The sequence below is a fragment of the Dermacentor silvarum genome, chromosome 4 (assembly GCF_013339745.2).
Source record: "Dermacentor silvarum isolate Dsil-2018 chromosome 4, BIME_Dsil_1.4, whole genome shotgun sequence".
Lineage (NCBI taxonomy): Eukaryota > Metazoa > Arthropoda > Arachnida > Ixodida > Ixodidae > Dermacentor > Dermacentor silvarum.
The window spans coordinates 197,872,988-197,897,715 of record NC_051157.2 but is presented as its reverse complement, the minus strand read 5'-3'; the positions used below and the strand labels follow the sequence as shown (position 1 = coordinate 197,897,715).

The following is a 24,728-nucleotide window of genomic DNA, read 5'->3' as shown; positions in this document are numbered from 1 at the left end:
CTCATTTTCATTTAGGTTGTTTTTAATGTTCAGAGGGACCCAAAAACAAGCCACATTACGCGGAGCTCGATAAAAAGGGTTTCCAACTTATTTCCAAACTGTCCAAATAACCTCATACGGTCAAATAAACCTCGAAAGCCGCTGCGGAAGAGAGAACCTTCTGCGTGCAACAGCAGTTTGTGCAAATTTTGCTGCATGTACACGATACTTACTGGGTGGCTTAACTATCATGCACCAAGATATTAAAATATGCAAATGTCACGTAGCTGGACAGAACCAAGGTAAAGTTGTCTTCCGTAGCTTGGAGATACTCAGATTATTCTTTATATTCCGCCTAATTACATAACTATTTTCATAATTGATTAATCAACTTTTCTATGCTATAATTGGATAAAAAGTGTGAATGAGAGAATTGTACAGCAACATGGAAAACTCCCGATACAGCTTTCTGTTGCTCAATACGTGATACACAAAAGTGTTTTCCGAGCGTGAAAGAAACCCGCGAATACGTACACGCAAAATTGTCGCGCAACTGGCCGCTCGAGGCACTTTGCGTGTATTCCTGGGCTTGTTTCACGCTCGGAAAAACACTTCTACGTAGCGCGTATTGAGCAATAGAAAGCTGTATCGGGAGTCTTTCATGTTGATCAACAATTTTCTCATTGACACTTTTATTCTAACTATAATATTTGAGAAGTTGATTGATTAAGACTACTTATGTAATTAGGCTGAATGTAAAAAATAATCTGAGTATCTCCAAGGGACGGCAACAACATTACTATGTTTCTGTCCAGCTACGTGACATTGCATATTTTTTAATTCTTGTGCACCGTGTATAATATTGCTGCTTTCTGTGCAGATGTGTGGCTGATTTTCAAATCTGTTCCATCCTGGCTACTGATTTTCTTTTACAATGCGCCTGCGGTGTATATTACACGCTTGCATGTTTTTATTCAACATTTTTCCATTGTGGGAGTGTATGAAAGCATAAGCATCTGGGATGATTAACCCCTATTAAAATTATCGAGCTTCATCATGCACAATTTTTTTTTCATATTGTGCCTTTGCAAAAAAAATAAATAAAATGTCTATGGGATTATTGTGGGGTGGGTGTAAGTGCACGTGTGGACAGGCTGTAGCATGCATTGTAAAACACGCTTACATTGGCATATTCTCATATGCAGTTTAAGAAAAAAGAAAGTCCCCTCTTTTTTTTTACATCATGCAAGAGCCACTCAGTCCTCAATGAACGAAAGCCAAATGAATATAGTATACACGGTCTATGTTAAGTGGAATTCAAATAAAAAAGGCATTTGCTCTGGTTTTCATCAGTAAACTGTATTAGTGATGCGTTAATTCAAGATAAGACGCCTGCCTTCGTCCCGCCTAATAAATTCCCATTTGAAAGAGTTTTTACATAGCTGATGTGCACTCTCATCTTAAGTTCTAGCCATGAACAGCCACTTTCCTCTAGTGCGTTGCATATCGCAAGCTTGCGCCGTTTCATTTCTTAATTTATATCGCGGCCGCACTGAATTCGTGCAACGATGCTTGAACGGTTTTCCGAGTGTGAATGGAAGCAGCGATAAGCATGAAATCCAAAATTTCCCGTGCAGTCACTATTTTCTTCTGATTCAAGGGTAGCACGTGGGCTAACGCTTTTATTTGTTATGCTTGGATGAACGGCTAGACCGGACGAAACAAAGTGTGCGCGCGAGCGTAACTTGAGTGGGCTTTGCGTGCTGGCCGATCGATCCGTGTTCACGTCATTCACGCCCTGCACAAGGAAACTTCATGTTACCGAAGCATTAAGCCTGGTACACTTATCCTTTAATCCGAAATAACAAATTTCCTTCGAGATTTGAGTTTTACTCACTCCACTATGAACGAAAATTTAGCGGTAGCAGAGCAATGTCAAGCCGCCGGCACTGCTAAGCTGGGACCACTGACCGCGGCGTCATCTATCGGCTCGCAGCAGAGCTACTCGGTGCGGCCGCGCGCTGGCGAACATAATCTGGACGCTCGCGCGCGCGCAGTGTCAACACCTAAATGTTCTTACGCCGTGCACATGCCTCACTCCTCCTCTCCACCTCACATCCGCTTTGGGAAGCCAGCGCTGGCCAGAGGGCGCTCGTGAAAAACGGCCCACAGCACTGTAAGTGAGAAAGTGCCGCAACTTTGCCGCCCAAACAAACGCGGGGCTACAAGGAACACGTTGTTTTACGTTTCACGAAACTGTAACCTTACGAGTTTGGCCTGTTTTTCTTTGTCGTTTCTAGCGTGGATATTGAAAGCAGTAAAGAGGCTCCGATCATCGAGGACGAATTTTTTTTGTGAAAAACGCCCTATAAGTGTGTTGCGCAAAAAACTGCATGAGATCCATGCATGCACCAGCAGCTGAAAATGTACACCGCCCATCGTGTTGCGGTACGGTTTCGAGAGCGTCGGCTCACTGTAAGAGCTTTTGATGCAAAATAACTCGAGGAGGGCGAGGATTGCATACAGTATAAATTGTTTTCTAGATTGAGAAAACGATACCTGACAACGACGGTTCAGGGTTTCAGCAAAATACAATTTACGATCGAGTGAAGAAGCTATCAACGCCGTCGGAATTCAAGTAACCGTTTACCATGTTCTATTTCTGCATATTCCATACGGAAAAGAGGCAGTTCTTTCGTAAGCAGGGTGACGTTGATTTCCTTCGAGCCACTTATGGTGTTCACGGCGCCGGAATTGAAGGCGCGTCCACATTAGCGACACGGCAACTTGCCGCACGCCATTAGCAGTTCGCGGACCGCCGGCCGACGGCGGTCTTGCTGGAAAACGGTGAGATCTCCCTGTCACGCAGAGGATCTCTTTGCTAGATCTCCCTACGGCACAGCGGCGTGGTCATTCAGCGACAGAGTGGTCGCGGCTACGTTCGTCGCCGGCAGCCTCGCCGCCGCTGATCGCTCGCCACCGATATCGTCGCTAGGCCTATTACTGTTCGCTTCGAATCTGTAGCTGACGGTGCTTCAGAACGAACCACCGACACTCCCAAGCAGAAATATTTTCTTACCGTTGCTGCGGCTTTACCCTGTCCTCGCAATTATTTTCACACGAAGAAAAGATAGTGATATATGCAATGCGAGCATGAGCACGGCCGCGCCGGTTCGCAGTGCACCGTCGGTAAAGCCATGCACTGCAGCTGACCTTGCCTTGTATCGGAAGTCTCGTTTAAACGTTTGATGATGGACATGTTTTTTAAAGATGTTTTTGTCACAGTACTATTTCTCAAGAGGAGCGTCGATGAAGAAGACGTTTCTGTTTTGACGCGCTTTCGCCCATGTGTTTCAGCGCTTCAGCGCATTGTAAATATATTGTAAATACGTTTTCCTGTTGTGTCTGCCTCCCTGTAACATCTTGGTGGAAGTGCTGGGGGTATAACGCAAGAAGGAGCTTCGCAGCGGCCGCCAAGTCGCCATGCTCGGCATGTCTACTGGCGGTGAAGCTGCGTCACCGGCGGCCGCCATGCCAGCCGTCATCGTGGTTCCACCCCGTGACCCTGGGACCTTTTCTGGCACTGATGGCGAAGACGTGAACGAGTGGATTCGCCTCTATGAATGCGTCAGCGCACATTACAGGTGGGACCCGACCTTGATGCTGGCGAACGTCTTATTTTATCTGAAGGGAACTGCGAAGGCCTGGTTCGATAACAACGAAGAGGACATCATGAGCTGGAACTGATGTAAGACTCAACTTCGGGAGTTGTTTGGCCAACCTGCAGGCTGCCAGCGTGCCGCCAAAAAAGAACTTGCCTCGCGTGCGCAGACGTCTACGGAGTTGTACCTGACGTACATTCAGGATGTGCTGGCCCTTTGCTGAAAAGTTGACGCCAAGATGACAGAAGCTGATAAGGTCGCGCACGTGCTGAAAGGGATCGCGGACGATGCGTTTCAGCTGATCGTGTTTAAGAACTCTTCGACAGTCGCCAAGATTGTTGCTGAATGCCGACGCTTTGAAGAAGATAAAAGCCGACGTATTGCCCACCACTTCGCCCGCCTCCCGAACACAGCAGCGACATCAACCTGTGAGGAAGATCGTATGACGACTCAGCCTTCCACGTCGGAGACTATCACTTGAATCGTTCGCCGCGAAATCGAAGCCACATCGCCTGCACATTTCATGCGAGGGGAGCCCATTGATACCTAACCGACCATTTGACTTGTGCAATCCGTTGTTCGCCAAAAACTGGGAAACGTGGGGCTTGAAAACATCTCTGCCAACCGCCCTGACCTTTACCCTTCGGCGGGCTTCAACCCTCTCTAATGCCATTGTCCCACTCCGAATTATCGTGATCCGTATGCGTGGCGGACGCCAGACGATGAGCCAATTTGCGTCCGATGTTGACGTGTTGGACACATTTCACGGTACTGCCGAATTCCTTGGCCATCGCCTTCTGGACCAAGCTTCTCCAGCTTCCGCTATCCACCCCGAAGTCAACCGCAGGTACCATCCCAAATGAACCAGAAACATTTTCTGAGAACACTAGGAACGCTGCCCAGTACAGCCGCTCGCCCTCACCACGACGCCGACCTTCTCGTTCACCTCCACCACGCCGTCCCCCCTCCCCGTACTACGCCCGGCGTTTACAACCTGTTACAGCTTTGATTGACACCGGCGCCCATATTTCTGTTATGAGCTCTCACCTGCGTCAACAGTTGAAGAAAGTTATGACCCCTGCCCCATCACTTGTACGTGTGGCCGACAGTGGAACGTCTTCCGTAGCTGGCCTCACTACCGCACGTGTCAGGGTTGCCAGCCGACTAACTTCTGTTTTGTTCACCGTCCTCGCCCGCTGTTCCAATGACGTCATCCTCGGTCTTGACTTTTTATCCGCCCTCATAGACTGTTCCGCTGGTACGGTACAACTTGACCTAACAAGTGCAATTGATCAACCCGGACCAATCACAAGTCGCCTCTGTTCTGCTGAGCACGTCCGTTTGCCGCCGCAAGCCGTGACTTGTGTTGCTGTGACGCCCTCTCCACCACTACCTGGCGGTGACTATGTGCTCGCGTCCATCACTGCCGTTCTTTGACGCACAGTGTTGGCATTCCTCACACTTTTATAACTCTACGAGGCAATCCTGTCTTCCTGTGGTGAATTTCGGACTGTGCTCACAAGTGCTCCCACAGGGCATTTCTCTCGCTATGCTAACGCCCTCCTACGAGTACGTGATCTCGGCTTTGTCTCCACCTAATGTTGCTCGCTCGTGCACCGTCGATATCCAGTCTGCTTCACCAGATCTGTCTCCTACCGACTTGAACAAAATGATCGCTCCAGACCTTTCGCCCCACCAAGCTGACGATCTCTCGGGCCTCCTCTCCTCTTATCGCGACGTCTTTAACCTTTGTGACCGTCCTCTGGGTCAAACCTGCGCTGTCAAGCACCGCATAAACACTGGCGATGCCCATCCGATCCGCCGACGACCATACCGAGTATCTCCACCTGATCACCACATCATTCAAAAGGAGGTGGACAAGATGCTCGCCAAAGATATAATCGAGCCGTCCTGCAGCCCTTGGGCTTCTCTAGTTCTGGTTAAAAAGAAAGACAGGTGGAGATTTTGCGTGGACTATCGGCATCTTAACAAGATCACCAAAAAAAGACGTGTAGCCGCTCCCACGCATAGACGACGCCCTGGATTGCCTTCACGGCGCCAAGTATTCTTATTCAATCGACCTTCGGTCAGGGTAATGGCAGATAGCCGTCGATGACATGGACCGTGAGAAGACCGCTTTTGCTACCCCTGACGGCCTTTATCAGTTTAAGGTTATGCCCTTTGGCTTATGCAACGCCCCGGCCACCTTCGAACGCATGATGGGCACTCTCTTACATAGTTTTAAATTGTCTATTTGCCTGTGTTATCTTGATGACGTCATTGTATTTTCACCGACATTTGAAAGGCATCTCGACCGACTTTCCTCTATTCTTTCTGTGTTTCGCAAAGCCGGCCTGTAACTTAATTCATCTAATTGCCACTTAGGACGTCAGAAACTTATCATGCTGACTCATCTCGTCGACTCAACCGGTGTTCGCCCCGACCCTGACAAAGTTCAAGCCGTGCAGAGTTCCCCGTTCCAACTTGCACAAAGTTCGTAGCTTTCTGGGCCTATGCTCCTACTTCCGTCGTTTTGCCAAGAATGTCGCGGAAACGCACACCCTCTCACAAATTTACTGAAGAAAGGCGTCTCGCTTTTTTTTTGGGGGGGGGGGGGAGCTGCACAGGCTACCGCCTTCTCTACCCTCATCACGTCGCTCACTACACCACCTGTCCTGGCTCATTTTGACTGCTCCGCTCCAACAGAACTCTGCACCGATGCCAGCGGCCACGGAATCTGCGCTGTTTTGGTCCAGTATCAGAGTGGGCATGCCCATGTTATCGCCTATGCCAGCAGTCTCCTTTCTCCAGCCGAACAGTACTCCATCACGGAAACGGGAGTGTCTCGCTCTCGTTTGGGCGGTGGGCAAATTCTGCCCCTACTTCCACGGCCGACATTTCACCGTCACTACCGATCACCAGGCACTTTGCTAGCTTTCGTCCCTTAAAGATCCCACAGGGCGTCTTGGTCGCTGGGCACTGCGGCTCCAAGAGTACACCTACTCAGTTTATTATAAGTCTGGCCTATTGCACAGGGACGTGGACCTTTTGTCCTACAAACCCGTGGATCCGCCTGAAGCATCCGATTACACGCCTGCCTCTATACTCTCGCTATCCGCTTTGAGACACATCCGTGATGAACAGCTGCGTGATCCCCACTTATGTGAGCTTATTCAGAAGCTGGATTTCGCAGCAGCCGATCCGTCTCTTCGTGCTTAAATATGGCACATTATATCGCTACAACGTCCTTCAGGAGGGACACGAGCTGTTGCTCGTCATTCCTACGCATCCCTACGCATTCGTCATTCCTTGAGCATTCTCGGCCAGCTCCATGACGCTCCAACCGCTGGTCACTTTGGAGTTTCCTGGACCTACGACCGCCGCATCGCTTCTTCTGGCCCGGTCTTTACCGGTCCGTTCGTCACAACGTTGCTGCTTGCGAACTGTGCCAACGCCGAAAGAAACCACCAATGCCTCCAGCTGGCCCCCTTCAGCCTTGTGCTACGGACGTCGCTGATTTCCTGCTCCACGATATCATCTTACATCACGGATTCCCTTGTCAACTCCTCACCGACCGTGGCCGCTACTTTCTCTCCAGAGTCATTGATGACTTGCTTCGCTCCTGCGCGACAAAACACAAATTTACGACGGCTTACCACCCCAAACCAACGGCTTGACAGAACATTTCAACCGGACGCTAACTCACATGTTTCCTATGTATGTCTCTTCTGACCATCAAACTGGGACGTTGCGTTGCTCTTCGTTACGTTTGCCTACAATTCTTCCCGTCAGAATACCGCTGGTTTTTCACCCTTTTAACTTCTGTTTGGCCGCGACCCAAAGTTACCTTTTGACACTATCATCCCCGATGCTGTCCATTTCCTCACTGAGTACGCCCGCGATACCATTTCCAAAGCTGACGAGGCACGCCAAATAGCTCGCCATCGCCTTACTACATCGCAAGGACACCAGAAGCACCGCTATGACACCCGTCATCGCGACGTTATCTACACTCCGGGTGCCCTTGTACTTCTATGGACTCCGACTCGGCGTGTTGGACTATCCGAAAAATTGCTTTCCCGGTACTCCGGCCCCTACCGTGTCTTAAGGCGTGTAACCGACCTCACTTACGAGATTGGCCCTCTCGCGTCTTCCTCTCCCTCCGTCTCGCCACCTACAGACGTTGTCCACCGCTCGTCCATACAGCACAGCAAGCACTGTGACGGTGCTTCAGCGGCCGGGGGTCATGTCACGGTACTATTCCTCAAGAGGAGCGTCGATGAAGAAGTTTTTGATCTGGCGCGCTCTCGCCCATATGGTTCAGCGCTTGATCGCCTTGTAAATGTATTGTAAATACGTTTTCCGGTTGTGTCTGCCTCCCCGTAACAATATGAACAATATACGCGTCACTTTACTCTAGCGGACATCATTTTGTCTGGAATACAAGCTGCTTAACCAATGTTTGTGTCGCCGGTAGCGGCATCGCTCCGGTGCAGCGTCGATACAATGTGTTTCTGCAGTAAACACGAAGTGCTCACCGTATCTGTTCGCTGTGAAAGTGTATCCTTAGCATTCTTATTTTCTGCCTTTTCATTTTGTCTCACGGCACCATGCACCGCTGGAAACCCAGTGGGAATTCACATGCCGGCTGGCACTAATATTAATCTTAGCGCCCCCGAAAATATGCCGGCTGCATGTATGCGATCTTGTACTAAGAACATGTATACATTTTTGTACTAGAAGCATGACCATTTTCGCTTCCAATAAAATTCAATGCTGACGGATACTATGCGGAGGAAGAGCTGAATATGCGTGCGATCACGCCTGCCTGAATTCAACGTCGCCGTCGCTCATGACCGTAGTTCACACGATAAATAATTGAATGATAGGGCTATATTACGGCTTTTCTAGTTGTGGCAATTAACCACGCAGGGATAAGGACGGCCTTCAAACTTTGTTTTTTCTTCACGGGTGTTGCACGCCGCTGGGGATTTTCTTCTGTTTATATGACTGAACAATGCGTGCGATGCCCTCAAGGGGCGCTGTCTGTCAGCTCGAAATTCCAGCGCTGGTTCCCCATGCTGCGCGATGATAATTTTATACTCAGATTTCCTCTCTCACACCTCTCTCTCTCCCAGCTCGGCGAAGCTATCGCACAGCTGGTATGGGGTTGCTAGGCAACGCAGTTTCGTCATAGCTCGGCGTGGTTTTGCGGCTCTAGGCACAACGTCCGGCCGGATTAAACAGCTGTGCTGTTAAAATAGTGACTGGCATATTGTCACGTAGAAGTGACGATGAAGAAAACAGCAGCAATATTGTGAATGACGAAACTAGCTTTTTATTGGGCGATAAGACCAGGAAGTGCATGGCCATGGCAGCAGCCACAATAACAGCTCCAATATTAAGGAATGGAATGAATATGTGTGACGAGGTTTACGGACCGTTGCTACATACGGACAGCCTCTGTTGCCGTACCTTATCAATGTACGACTTTTCTCGTGGATAAGAAAAAAATTCACTTTTCACAAAAATTAATGTCAGCGTTGTATCGCTTACCTCCAAAGAAAAGACTTCAACCTCGGAACGCGGGGCAAGAGTGAGTACCGCTCGTCAAACAATCACAAAGGGGAGTAGCGCCGCTTCCTGGCACAGTAAGTTTCGCGCACGTTATCCGCCCACATCTGCCCCAACACGCACGCAAACTTACGTACACTCTATCGCCAATGTATTAAAGAATATGCGAATGGGCACACACTTGAATCAATGCGCCAAAGCATGGGCAACAACGACTACACCGACAGCACACGAATGGTCGAAGCTGAACGTTTCGTGACGGTCCACAGGAGTGAGTTACTAGCGATACTACATATTTGCTACAAGTTATTACAAAGAACAGAACCGCTACCTTCCAAGCCTTGTGTGCAGCAAGAACAAATCTATTGCAACTGAGCGCACTCGCGAGCGATTAGACAGAAAATGATCAGATAGTGACCGCACCGGCGAACTTCACTGAGTCAGAAACGTGACAAGCCGCTGCTTCCAAGTATTTGCCAAATAAAGAACGAAGAGCAACACACAGTGATCCTGATTCAATTCATAAGCGGAAAGCTTGGAACACATTTTAGCCTCGCTTTTATAACAAGCACCATATAAGCTGTTCGCGCCGTTTAGACAAAGCTTAATGAGCTCGAAAGCGCTTTTACATGCCCTCTGAAGCTGTCGCCACAGCTTTGTGTCGACCACTCAGTCAGCGTGTGCAATATCTCCCGAAACAGAGGTTTCCTGAGCCGCACCGGGCGTTATGCATACATCCATTGTAAACATGCAGGCAAGGGAGGTAGCTGAGGCTAGCAATGGACGCGTCACCACGTTATCAAACATGGCAGCGCCCACGGAATCGCCGCGAGAAGGGTCAATAGCTGGACGGCAGGCTGTGAAATCTCAATCAAAGGCAAAGTTGAGTGCTGAAACACCGGAGCAAAGGGAGGCCTGGTTAGCACGTCACAGAGAAACTTACCAAGCGCGGAAGCGTGCATTAATGAAACACTGTGCATATTCTTTGCAAAACACCAAGCCAAACAGACGTTTCGCTCATGATAACTAGGTTTACAAGAGTTAAACCTCAGCCAATTTTGCCATCGACGTACGCTAGAGGACTCAAACTCCACATACGTACGTATGTGGAGTTTGAAAGGCCGGATATATTTATCATGAAATTACGCAGTGCCTCACTCGCACTGATGATTCCCTAGGTCGTGCTTGCATGGAGGTGGTCGATATCGTACATTTCACCATCGCCTGACATGGTTCGCGTTTGGAAGGAAGGCCTTTGAACGCAAATACAGCGCCCATCTGTGAACACATGAAAGAAAGCGCATGCATGTACACGAGAGGAGACGACACCTTCATGTGCTGTAACGTGACTGCCGCTGTGGCTAACGGTCAGTCGGTGTGGCTTCATTATTTTCATACACTACAGCCTAACTGCCGCACTTGAATTTTACCTGCCGTGACCCGCCGCGTACGTTCTTCCTCTGCTGCGGCCTGGCTTTTAAGGTTGTATTGGTCTACTTTGCGGAGTCCGTATTGTTGCGGCTCGAGGTGGCGTTTTGGCAAGAAATCCACCAAGCCCATCGATGAATACATCGATGGGAAAAATGGTTTAATTTACATTATGCACACTGGCCCCTGGTACGGAAGCCCACTCCATCAGGAGCATATTAAACGTCTTTCCCACAAAGTTTCCCACAAAAATTGCTAAGCGGACACATAAAATACGGAAACCTTGGGTAAGCAAGGATATATACGATAAAATTAAAACCAAAGAACAACTTTACGCTACCTTCCTTAAAATCAAGGACCTAAATGTATTTGCCGAAATTAAGCAACTTAGAAACAACGTTGTGAATTGCTCCGGAAAGCGAGGTCGGCGTATTACTCTAATCTATTTCACATGATATTAAGCGTACCGACCTCACCAGAAAAAAAAAAAACACTGTGCTCGGGCGTAACCAAGAATCCAATGAAATTGAATCGATATGTTACGGTGACGATTATGTTTCTGGTTCTGCTTTAGCCAATCTGTTTAACAATTTTTTCATTAACCAATTCACAAGTAACGCAACATAACAGCACAAAAGAATACAAAGACCTTGCACAAGCCCAAACACCATATTTTTTTACCCAACGGACGCTCAAGAGGTGGTGTCCGCAATAATAAACCTTAAAAACAGTAGCGTTTGTGACGTAGACAACCTACAATTAGGACCACTAAAGTACGTAGTGCATGAAATAGCGCGTCAATTAACGCACATTTTTAATGTTATCTTCTCCACTGGTGCATTTCCAAAAAAACATGGACTTGCAAAAGTAACTTTCATTTTTAAGGGCGGTGATAGAAATGTATTAAAGAACTATAGACCCATATCGATTTTACCTGTTTTTTCCAAAGCGATGGAAAAGCTCTTCTATATAAGATTCTGTATTTTTTCTAACAATCATTACTACATAATTTTCAGCATGAATTGCGTCAGCATTGTTCGACGAAAACCGCGCTGCTAAAGCAAAAGGAAACAATCTTAAAAAAAACTTTTCAGACCGTAATTTAACACTTGTAGTATACGTAGATTTATCCAAAGCCTTTTATTCATTACAGCATGAAATACTACTTGATAAATTTCAGTCGTACGGTGTCCACGGCATTGCGTAGGACATCCTAGCTTCTTACTTAAGGCATCGTAAGCAATACGTATCAGTAGGAACATCTTCTTCAGATATTAAATGCATAAAGATGGGAGTACCTCAGGGCAGCATATTGGGACCACTTTTATTTTGTGTTTACGTTAACGACCTACACTCTTTTACCTTAAATCCGCATGTAAAAACAATTTGTTGTGCTGGTGACTCAACATTATTAATCACCGGTAAAACATCTGACGACATACAAAAGATATCTGATGAAGCAATGCCGCTGTTACTAGAATGAACAAAGTGCAATTCCTTACTTATTAATACCGCAAAAACAAAAGCAATACTCTTCAGACCAAAAAATAAGGTTGTAAACTTGCTGTTGATTACACTTGGTCACAATGTGATTGAAATAGTAGAATGCATGAAAGTGCTGGGCGTATATTTTTCAAATACTTTAACTTGGGATGACCATATCCACGACACTCATAAAAAATTGTGCAACACTGCGGGTATGCTAAACAAATGTAGACATATCATTCCTCAACGTATAAAACTACTACTATATAAATCGTTAGCCCTTTCTCAGTTATCCTACGCCCACCTAGTATGGGGCACACCAAGAAAAACGAATCTAAACCGACTGTTCTTAATTCAAAAGAATTTTATGAGAATAATTGCAAACGTCCCATATGATTTTCACACGCAGCAACTCTTTAAGCAGTTTAATGTTATAAATGTCCATGATTTTTATGATTATCGTTTACTCCTGACATACTGTTCGGCCACAAAAAGGAACAACTCATTTTACAACGAGATTTCAGAATTAGGAGAAAATATTGGCGTATACACTACGCGCACCACAATTCGTAGAAGAGTCTGTTGCTGGGCCTGTTGGTACATACTTGTAGAAACGATGGAACCCAGCCTTCAGGACGCAGTTCGAAGCTGGGTTCCATCGTCCTAAGCTTCGAACACGAAACGTCTGTGACGTCAGGAGGAGGAGGAGCAAACCTGCCTTCTCACTGCCGAGCGTGCGGCTGCTCGCCTGTTCTGGAAGACACAGAAATTATAGACAAAGGAACAACACGTTACGAACGTGAACTGATTGAAGCGTACCCTATCTGAAAACATAACAATCAATGTGTTAGTGTGCCCTCGTTATCGCTGTCACAGAAAGAGATAGCTTATTTAGAAAAATGTGGCTACTAGGTGTCTTTTAGTGTTTTTTTCTTCTATTGTCACGTGGTATGTACGACGCATGCGCGCTCTGGTTTCCCTGCGAACTTCTGTGTCGTTGTTTTCATTAAACTTGTTGCTAGTACCAGCGTGTGTCGGTCTACTTCTCTCCTGCATGGTGTTTGCGTCCTGAAGGCTGGGTTCCACCGTTTCTACAAGTCACCACAATATTTGGCACATACCTACTGCTCAAAACAACTATGCGAAACAATCAATCACTTTTACTCTTCCAATTCTGCTCTATAATCCTGCCAAAAAATCTGTAGATGTGTTACAGTTGTCTGAAAGAACAATGCGAGACCAGTTTATGCGAACTATGTTGCATTTATTTATCTATTTTATTGTATTTGCTCTTTAATCTGAAGCTTTCCTTTGTCTTTTGCAAAATGCTTATGTTATCTTGTGCAATCATTGTCTGTACATATGTGTAAAAGCCGTCATTCGTATGAAAATTGTTTAGTAACTGCTGCTGCTGTGTAAAGGGGCAGTCACCTCGTCAAGCTACTAATCTCAGTAGCTTTTTGTGGCTTCTCCTTCCTTGTGTATTTGTTCAAGGAGATTAAGTTCAATTCAATTCAAGTTCGCCTCAGGACACGTCAGAAGCCCCCTCACTGCACCACACGTCCCCGCTTTTAATCCCGTCGTCTTCCCTCGGAGACTGGACTGGAGAATCTGGTGTCAGTAGCTCGGCCAATCCCAATCGTTGAATCCGTTCCGCTGGGTCCGCCTCCAATGCCGCAACCCCGCCCCCGCATTCTTGAGTATGCGTGGCCACCTGAGAAACTTAGCTCGATGCTGTTCCCACGGTTTTGGGCGACGATAGCCGCTTTCATCAATTATCGGGCTTTGCGTGACGGCCCTCTTGTCAGCATAAGGATATGGTAGTAATCTCCATGGTAATTACCGTTTCCATCGATGGTGGTGGTTGTTGACTCGACCCGAGCTCCTTTGTTAGCGCGTCACAGTCTATATAGGGATGGTAATATCGATGAACGATTAATCGATTAATCGACTAAAAGTACGCCGCAAAACGATTAATCGTCATCGATGTGTACCTTTAATTTAATCGGTTTAATCGATTAAAGCAGTTCGATTAATCGTTTTCCAGACAGTGACTAAAGTGGCGTGAAAATTTTGAAATCGTACTGTAGAATGCGGAGTACGAGCAACGACCGCGCGGCTGCGAAGACCGAGAGCGACTGTCGACTGTTTTCCCGAGTGATGTCGAGCTGGCCAAGCGCTTCCCCGCTTTACGCGCACGTCACACAGGCTGCCTGGGGCCCGGAGAGAGGCCGCCCCCGTGGAGGAAGAAATAAACTAGGCGCGAGCATTACGTGAGGCAGCTAGTCTTGGCAAGCGAACTCACCGTCAAGCAATTTCCTTCGCTTTTTACTTCGCAGTAGAGTCAACACGTGACCCTGACTGACAACGTATTGGCCGATAATGTTTGGTTCGCAGCAGTTTCAAATCAGTGCGCACCCGTTCAGCTGCGCTGCTGCCCTGCACCCGGCAGCATTAAACCTACCGCGCGCTCTGATGTTGCGATCACGTGTTGCGCCCTTACTTCTTGATGTCAGTCGTGCTGCGATGTTCTCTTCTCATTATTCCTTCCTCCATGCCCACCCTCCTCAGTAAGCGCCATTTTAACATACAGGGTGTTCATTTTTAAGTTTTACGGAATTTTTAGAAATCGCCTGTGGCAGGTAGCATAATTTTATCATTGAGCTGGGTTATTCGATGAGGCGCAAATTCGCACGAGAAATCGAAACACATATTCAACTGATTAACAAAAAATCACTGATTAACTTCTTAGTTAATTACTTTACGACACATATAACAATTTACGAATTGTAGCCGGTGATCTTGTCAGGCGTATCCACTTGCAATGAATTCCCAGAATGACACCAGTTTGGAGATATGCGCCATCATACTCGCCGTAAAAATGCACTGTTGTTCCACTTAATTTTTTACCAAAATGCATTGAAGCACAAAAGCAACTGTAACGTCCATGTATTTCGTCCCACACTTTGAGAAATAGTATCTCGAAACTGGTGTCATCCTGGAAATTCATTTCAAGTAGATGCGTCTTGCAAACTCACCGGCTACAATTCGTAAATTGCGATATGTGTCATAAAGTAATTAACCAAGTTCATTAGTCAATTTTTGTCAATTGGTTGAATATGTCTTTCGATTGCTCATGCTACTAATGTCCACCGCTCAACGATAAGAATTATGCTACCTGCCACAGGCGATTTTTAAAAATTCCGTAGTAGTCACGTAGTAGTTACGATGAAGAAAACAGTCGCAAAACTGTGAATGACGAAACGGACTTTTTATTGGGCGAGCCTGTGCCCACAAAAGCAAGTTTCGCTCGAAGCACAACGATAGCGGCGAACACAATCGGCGATCGTCGAAATCTGATCAGCGGCGAAGTGCGTCGGCTTTTATACATGTCATCGAAGGTTCCAGAGTAATCTCTGGTACCCGCGTGTCTTCCAGAAGGTACTAGACAATTTGCGTCGCTCATACAATCAGATTACGTAAGCGTCGGTGACAACTGACAACGCATAGAAGCATCGATAACGTTCGAGAAAATTCCGATACTACATGCAGGCGCTTCCTGCGCCGAGCAATAACGTTTAAGGTGGCGGTCCGGCAGCACCAGGCCCCCGTTTTGAGTACCTTTGGAGCAACCGCGGTGGCTCTTCTACTTAGGATATAAAGTTGTGGTATATACCATAAAAAAGCTTAATTCTTGTATATTCTAACTATAGATAGTATTAAGAAATGGATTAATGTGATTTAGAAATAAATGTTCAAGAACAAGCATGAGATGCATGGTTTTTGCGAACTGTGTCTCAGTTGTGACCATATTTAGAAGAAATTACCGCATTTACTGCATTGCGGCTTGCTCTGTAGCTTTAGGACATATTTATTTCCTAGACGCAGCAAAACAATGTTAAATTTTTACTTCTTGGATAATTTGCTTTTGAAGTTTGCCAAAATATCGCAACTTCTGTTGTAAACAGCCCGGCAACTACACGCTCAAGGAAGCAAAATTTTGGACAAATTAGAGATCAAGCAATTTGCAATTGGGATGCAAAATTTCATTTATGTACCTTTCTTGGCTTTCCTAATAATGCGACCGAAATTAAGCAATATTTAGAATTCTGGTTCTACTTTTGCCCATTTTTGCGGGAAGGTACTAAAGCTACGAAGGTGCGGTGTAAAACTAATAAAGGTACATGAATGAAATTTAGCGTCCTACATGGAAATTCCTTGAACTCTAATTGTCCAAAATTTAGCTTTCTAGAGCATGTAGTGGTCGGGCTGTTTACAACAGAAGTTGCGATATTTGGCAATCTTCAAAAGCAAATTATCCAAGAAGTAAAAATTTAACATTGTTTTGCTGCGTCTAGGAAATAAATATGTCCTAAAGCTACAGAGCAAGCCGCAATGCAGTAAATGCGGTAGTTTCTTCTAAATATGGTCACAACTGAGACACATTTCGCAAAAACCATGTATATCATGCTTGATCTTGAACATTTATTTCTAAATCACATTATTCAATTTCTTTATAATATAAATAGTTGCAATCTACAAGAATTAGGCTTTTTAAGGCATATACTACAACTTTATATCCTAAGTAGAAGAGCCACCACGGTTGCTCCAAAAGTACTCGAAACGGGGGGGCTGGTGGCGCCGGACCACCACCTTAAAATTTGTTAGCCGGTGAAAAGCGGTCACCGGGGAAAGATAAACAAGTACACGCGTCAATATGAACACTCTGTATATTGCTTATTCCTTCACTAGTCACTAGTGGCAATTATAGTTGACCTCTAACAAATTAAACATTACTCTTTATCAAAATTTATACGCTTGTATGTCTTATCCTGGTTCCACCTTTCAAGCGTTAAAATAGGTACTTACGTGAATAGATAACTGTGTTTCAGCCTTTTTAAAGCGCCCGAAAAAAAAGTCGATTAATCGATTAATCGACGAAAAACCCCGCATCGAAATCGATTAATCGATGATACGCTAAAGCAACGAACGTATAATCGTTAATCGATTAAAACATTTAATCGACCATCCCTAAGTCTATAACACGCCTGGCCGCTGTCGTTGCGCGTGCTGATGAATGGACCACCTCGTTGAAAACGTGCAAAGTATGCGCTCGCCCAGGTTGAAACGTAACAGACTCCTCCGCCCAGCAGGGTGACCAGCTGTCAGGTTGCCCGAAGCGTTGAGGTTCCCCTCCGAGGTGATGGCTGAGGACACATTGCAGCTGGGGTCCCAGCACTCGCGTCATAGCGGCCTTCTTCCTAGGAAAACACAAAAACACACTCTGGTCCGTGTGCCCGAGCGACACGCCTACCGGACGCTATGATTCCCGCATCGCTTTGCAAAATTCTACCCCTCTCTCTGTCTCTCCCTCTTTCTATCGTAGTCAGCCCTCGGCAGGATAAAATTTAGTTGCATATCTCGTTAACCTCGATAGCGATACGCACAAACCTTTTTTTTTAAACTGAATTGTTGTTCAAAATTCGCGACTCAAACCGTCTGCATTCTTATTCTGGCTCCCTTTCCTATACTTGACTTCGAAATTGTATTCCTGCAGAATGAGACTCCATCTCAGCAGTCTCATGTGCTTTCCCGACATTAGCTTGAGCCAGGCAAGATGACAATGATCGCTCTCGACCGTAAATTTTGTGCCTCGAATATAGCATCCTAACTTTTGAATGGCCCATACAATACAGAAACTCTTGCTGAGAGGTGCTGAACGCCTCTTATCGCAGTGTCAGTTTTCGACTAAGATACAGCACGGGATGCTCTTCACCGCTTTCGTCAAACTGGGCAAGGACGACACCTAGGCCACGCTTGCTGGCGTCACACTGGAGAATGAATTCGCGGCGTAAGTCGGGCGAGACAAATATAGGTCGTGAAGACAAAGCTTTCTTCAGATTCTGTAAAGCCTCTTCCCTATCGGCGCTCCAAGTGACCACTTATGCTTCACGCTTCCTGAGGCTGTGAGTTAGCGGACTGGCAAGCTCCGAATAATTTGGAATATAGTGCTGGTAATACCCGGCCATTCCCAGAAATGACCGCACATCTTTTTTTTTGTTACTGTCCTTGGGAAGTTAGCTATAGCCACCACTTTGGCTTTCATTGGTTCACGTTTTCTCTGTCCTATTTCGTGCCCCAAATACGTGACACGGGCCTGGCCGAAGTGACACTTCTCAGCTTTGATAGTCAAGCCGGCCCCTCTGATTCTTTCAAGCACTGTCCGGGTATGTTGCAAATGAGACTCCCAGTCATTAGAAAACACGGCCACATCATCCAGACTGGGCAGCGCGAATTCTTCCAGCACTTCAAGCACTTGATCCATCAGCCTTGAAAATCAGAACGGCGCGTTCCTCAAGCGAAAACTCATGGTAACGGGCTGGTAAACCCAGAAAGGTGTTACAAAGGCAGCGTAGCGACTGGCTCGTTCTGTGAAGGGCACCTGCCAGTATCCCCTGTCTAGGGTTGAAATGAATGTAGCTCTGCTTACGAGTTCTACCCTCTCCTCTATATTTGGCAAGGGGTAGATTTGGTCCTTCGTGATGGCATTTAACTTTCGATAATCCACGCATGGCTGTGGATCTTTCCCTGGTACCTCAACTAGCATTAGAGGGGAGCAATATTCACTATGTGCTTCCTTGATCACACCAAGACGAAGCATCCTTTTACTTCTGACTTCATTATGTCTAGCTGCCGCGGTGATAAGCGGTACGCTTCTGACTTAAAATGCACTTCCGTCGTTAGCTCAACGTCATGTTGTGTGAAATGAGTCCTTCCTATCATCTCTCCAAAAGAATCCGCGTAATCCTCAATAAGACTCTTCAAATCTTCCACTTTCTCGGTACTTAGTGCCTCCTTGTTTACTGCCTGTGTTATTACTTCTTCCACACTAGGGCCCGTTTTCCCACAAAAACAAGGTAACGCTAGAGGAACATCCTCTGAAACATTCATAGCTGTGCTGACAATTGGTGTTCGCTCAAATAAAGGTTTCATTAAATTTACATGATAAACTCGTTCCTCACGTCTACGTCCAATCATCCTCGCGGTGTAATTCAACTCTGAAATGCGATCAGTAACCTCGGTGGGTCCATCCCAGTGGACTTCCAGTTTATTTTGGCGATTTGGCCACAAGATCATTGCTTCGCTTGAAGCAATGATCTTGTGGCCAATTATCTTGGAATTTCGGCTCATAGGATTGCTTCGCTTGAAGCAATGATCGCTTGAAGCATCTTGCGCTGCTTGTAGGCTACACTTCACGATCTCACGAGGCTTAAGTAACCTTTGCATTAGGTCCTACACATACTCGACCACACTTTTAGGCACCCGATCGTCCTCCCATAGCTCGCGAATTAGCCTTAGGGAACGTCGAAGATTTCGGCTATATACCAGCTCTGACAGGGCCAAGCCTGTTCCCTCGTGTGGCACCGTTCGCAGCGCAAAAAGTGTGCCCGGTAGGCAACAGTCCCAGTCACACTTTCTTTCATGGCAAACCGCTCTCAAAACTTTCTTGAGGACGGCATGCCATCTCTCTACGCTGTTGCTCATAGGATGATAGACCGAGCTACGCAAAATTCTAACGCCGCATTTCTCGAGAAATGTTGTCATGAGTGCGCTCAAGAAAACTGTTCCCTGGTCTGATTGCATTTCTGCCGGGAAACCGCGGCGTGAGAAAATGGAAAGCAGAGCATCCCCTACCTCGACCGAAGTTTCATCTTTTAAGGCAACTGCCTCAGGAAACTGTTGCAGGGCACCATAAGGTGAGAATGTATCGGTTTCCCGCTTTTGTTTTCGGCAACGGCCCCACCAAATCCACAACTCTGCGGAAGGGCTCTGAAATATTGGGCACATTTACTATTGGTGCTTTCCATTTGTCGCTAGACTTGCCTACTTTCTGACAAGTCTCACAAGTGCGGACGAAATCCTGCGCTTCTCCGAAACAACCCGGCCAAGAAAATTCCTGCAGGAGCCTTTTCTTTGTCTTATTTATACCTAGGTGTCCGGCCCACGAGTTTTCATGACAAAATGAACAAGAAATGAACAAGAAAGATCGTTTTTTTTTCTTTTTTATCTGATGGAGCGCAGGGGGCAAAGCTTTAGAATTTTTTATCTGATGAAGCGCAGCAATCCAAATCTTTAGAATTTTCGCCATAATGCGTTTATACTACCCTCACAATGGCAACTTCAAGGTAATATTGTGTGCGTCTACTCCAGGACAATCTTATCTTGGGGACTACTGCAACACCAGAATATTCAATCTGTAAACAGCAAGGTAATTTTTCAAAGGAAACGGTTATTTATAGGAAACTGTTTGATATCATATGAAACATACATAGAGACAAATATACACAAACATAAAAAGTTAGCTTACTTCAATCAGATGTTTCAGGTTTTCAGCAGACGTACTCACGAAAATGGTAGTGGCTAGAGTCAGTATGAAACACCGCATATTTCTTCAATACAGAATGCGGAACGTCAATCTGCGGAAACTGTTCTCCCTACACTAAAGGATAGGGGCATACTGCTGGTTTTTAGGACGCTTAAATACTTGTCCCAGCGCCGCCTTCATTGCTCTTACTATATTTACGTTCTCAAATTGCGAAAGCTTAGTGAACATTTTCATTGGATGTGGACTAAGCGCACCATGAAAAAATCTAACCTATGATAATTTTGTTCCTCTGATAAATAACAAAATGAAAGGTCCAGCGTGACGCAGCGCTAAAGCCATTAAAAAAAGGTTGCTTCTAGGGGACAACGCTCTGGAGACTGAGTTAAATATTATTATCTTTTTTTTTAAATGGGGAAAGAAGCTTAATACTTAGAAGAACTTTCTGTGGGCCTAGTTGGTGCATACCTGATAAACTTTTCAAAGCGCAAACAAGAGACAAGGCACAAACGGAAGGCCAAAAACCTTCCTGTGTTAAACCTTCCTTTTGTGCCTTCTCTCTTGTTTGAGCTTTGAAAAGCTTATCAAAGCTTAGTACGTATACCACTGTTCGATACCGCTCGTGAATATCGTGGGATCTGCTTTGCTTCTCTTGTGACCCGCAGTTGACTGAATCCCCGCAGGGGCGTCTGCGTCAGCAGGCGTTTGGTGTGTTGCGACACCATGGACCCGAGCACACGAGGGTTGGCCCCTCCCCGCGTCCAACCGTGCGCGGCTTAGCCGTGTCCGGGGAAAAGGGGATCCTGGGGGTTGAGCCAATTCCGGGTGTTTGGACCTTTACGGCCCCCCGGCGGAGGCAACACACCCCTTTGGCCTCGGCTTCACGTAGACGGCACTCCTGTACTGGCCCACCCGGGGGAAATCGGTAGTTGTCTTTTCCTATCCTTCTCTTCAATCTTCGTCTTTCTCTCTCACTTTCAATCTTTCCTGTCTTCTCCTCTCTTCTATTTACTTCCGACTTTCCAGGCAGCGAGGGTTAACCTTGTGTGGTGCAACCAACCTTGGCTGTACATATTTGGTTATAGTAGTGGCGTACAGCTGGCGTTTTGCAGGACCTGTCTTTTCCAGGTCCTGCAGCGTCCCCTCGTTGGGCTCCATGGTGGGTGGCTGGCGTCGCTGCTGAAAAATTTTATACCTATGGCTGAACAATTCCCGCTACTCCCTGATCGCCTTCTGAAAAGAGGGCGCACCGAAGATGTGTTCCAGTTTTTTCGACGCCAAACACAGAATTTCCCCCGATTTCATGTAATTCACTCTGAAAAGTCAGACACATCAGTACGTACAATTTCACCTTTCCTTGTCTCAAAGTCTTTGACTGATATTTTTGGAACAGGCTACAAAGCATCCAGGATGGCAAGCGGGGATCTCCTCTTGGAACTCCGTGATCTCAAACAATACGAGAAACTGCCCGATCTAGTGTCATTTGGAGATGCCCAATTAACAGTAACCCCGCACCGTACTATGAATACCACCCGTGGCGTTGTCTCAGATGATGAGCTGTTGCAGCTGAGTGAGGCTGAACTCCTTGAGGGTTTCAGTGATCAGAATGTCAGCAATGTTAAACGGATTAAAATGAGGCGAGATGGCAAAGAACTCCTGACCAAACACCAAATACTTACTTTCAACTCAAGTGTCCTGCCCGAGTCCATCGAGGCCGGGTACATCAAGCTTCGTGTTAGGCCATATGTGCCAAATCCCCTTCGATGTTTCAAATGCCAGCGGTTCGGCCATAGTTCGCAGAACTGCCGAGGCCGCCAAACCTGTGCGAAATGCAGTGCTCACGAACACTCCTCCGAGTCTTGTGAAGGTTCTCTACATTGTGTTAACTGTGATGGGGAGCACGCCGCATACTCGCGGTCGTGCCCATCTTGGAAAAATGAAAAGGAAATAGTGACAATTAAGGTAAAAGAAAACATCACTTTCAAAAGAGCCACGAAGGCGGGTTACCTAACTGTCTAAAACCAGCTTTGCCGATGTGACGCGTCAGGGGGCAGCGTCGCAGCGGCTTCCGGCTGCTGTCCGGCCCATGCGTAGTGAGCCGGCGGTGAAGCCATCTGCCCCCTCGGCGACTGCAGCTAGCGCTGCTCCGCCACCCCAGCAGAAGGGGCCATCCACCTCTGGGCTGGTGGCCTCCAAGGTCTTGTCTCTCGAGACGAGGCCTTCACTGCGAACAAACCGCTCTCAAGAGCGGGTGTCCAGCGCTCCGCAAGAGCCGATGGACACACCTTCCAGCCAGACGGCGCAGCCAGCGCCAAAGGAGCGGCGAGAATCTCTCGACCGCTCCAAAAAAGAAAAAAGCCCGCATCACAGGGCCCGACAAGGGCTCTGTAAGTTAAGTTAGTGTTTTTACACGAGACACACAGCACAAACATCGTCTGCAACATGGCCACACAGATACTACAGTGGAACGTCAGAGGACTACTTCGTAACCTCGACGACATCACAGAACTCATACATAAATTTAATCCGAAGGTGCTGTGTGTCCAAGAAACACACTTAAAACCTACACAGTCCAACTTTCTCAAGCAATATGCCATTTTCCGTAAAGATCGTGACAACGCTTATGCCTTGTCCGGAGGTGTAGCCATAGTTGTAAATAAGTCTGTTGCTTGCCAACAGTTTGCCCTTCACACGCCTCTCGAGGCTGTATCTGTGCGAGCAATTTTGTTCAACAAGCTTATAACGATCTGCTCCATTTACATACCACCCAACCATCACCTCAGTAAAACGGAATTTTACAGCCTCATCGACCAGCTCCCAGAACCATACATTATCACTCGTGATTTCAATGCTCATCATACCCTTTGGGGAGATTCGCGATGCGACGCGAGAGGTCGACTCATTGAAAACTTCCTTGTTAACTCCGGTGCGTGCCTCTTCAATAAGAAGGAACCAACATATTACAATATCCATCATAGTTCATATTCATCAATAGACCTGTCAATTGGCTCTGCCTCACTTTTCCCTGACTTAGAATGGCATGTAATTAAAAACACATTCGGAAGTGATCATTTCCCAGTAAGCCTAAACTCGGCCCTTTCTTTTCCGCCAGGGACTGGCGTCCCGGAATGGTCACGACGTAGGTCTCTGGCACATTTACTACTCTTCGGTTAGAGGTTTCGGTAAGGATGCTTAGAGATTTCTGTGAGATTTTGCCTTGGTGGTAATTGTGACACGCCGCTTTCGAGTCGCTCATTATCACGGTGGAGTCAGTGTCACCTTTGCTTGGGAGTGCGGAGAGTTGCGTACGTGCGCTACTCTCGATGGAGGAGAGACACAACTGGCGGCACAGCAAACGAGGATTTAATATTTACAAGAACGGTAGAAGCACGCGGCACACAACACTAAAACCGAAACTCAAAACTAAAGGCACGCAAAACTAGACATAACTCAACGTAGATGCTTACTTAATAGAAAATCCGAAACTCTCACTAAATAGAACGCTACTAAAAAAGAACTATCTCATTTCCGGAGCCTAGCTCCGCCTTATAAGTCTCTAGGTCAGTCCTAGTCTTCGCTCGCCAAAGTCTGGCCACCCTGGCCCCGGCCTAACTGCGTTTAGAGTGTACTAGACAATGGTCGAGTGGGCCGAACGGCGCTCTGCCGCTGAGGCGCCGCGTGTGGAAAAATAGTGCGAGGGCGCTGCGAGCGAACTGGATTGGGGCGGAGACGCGCTCCGCGGCATATTCAACGTACTTTCGCTGCGGGCGCCGAGGCCGATTGCGCATAGTACGCTCTTAAAATAGTGCTTTACTTCAACTGCAAATTTATGTTTACAACATTTTGCCAAACACATATATTTCAGGCAAGGATTATACAACGCGACGTCTTCAATTTTGCTGTCGTTGTCAAGCGCGTCGTCTGCTAGCGAGCGCGGGACGCCCAGTTTTTCTCGCAGAACCTCAGTCCAGTACATTTAAAAAAATGTTTTAGTTGCTTCGGTGTGTCCATGACTCTTGACGGCCTGTACCAAATGTAGTTTTAGCCATGTGAACTGCTGTTTTTACCACTGTCCTCTAAAAGTAACTGGTATCTCCGCACCATGAAGGCTACGTTGAAAATTTTGTTATTGATACCGTGTCATTTCACGCGCGCTTCTTGTTGCTGGATATTTATCAGGGACGATGATCGAAGAAAATAATATTAGAGTGAAATAA

The 24,728-nt window shown here is 46.6% G+C and overlaps 1 protein-coding gene across 1 annotated transcript in view; it reads right to left on the bottom strand.

Annotated features, from left to right (window-relative positions):
* The window catches only part of LOC119448476 (uncharacterized), a 51,459-nt gene extending 30,808 nt beyond the window's left edge, over positions 1–20,651 (bottom strand). Inside the window, exon 1 of the mRNA XM_049666312.1 lies at positions 20,497–20,651. Within this exon, the coding sequence (XP_049522269.1) occupies positions 20,497–20,574 (78 nt within the window). The 5' untranslated portion in view covers positions 20,575–20,651. The remainder of the gene's footprint in view (positions 1–20,496) is intronic.
* Positions 20,652–24,728: the final 4,077 nt, after the last annotated feature.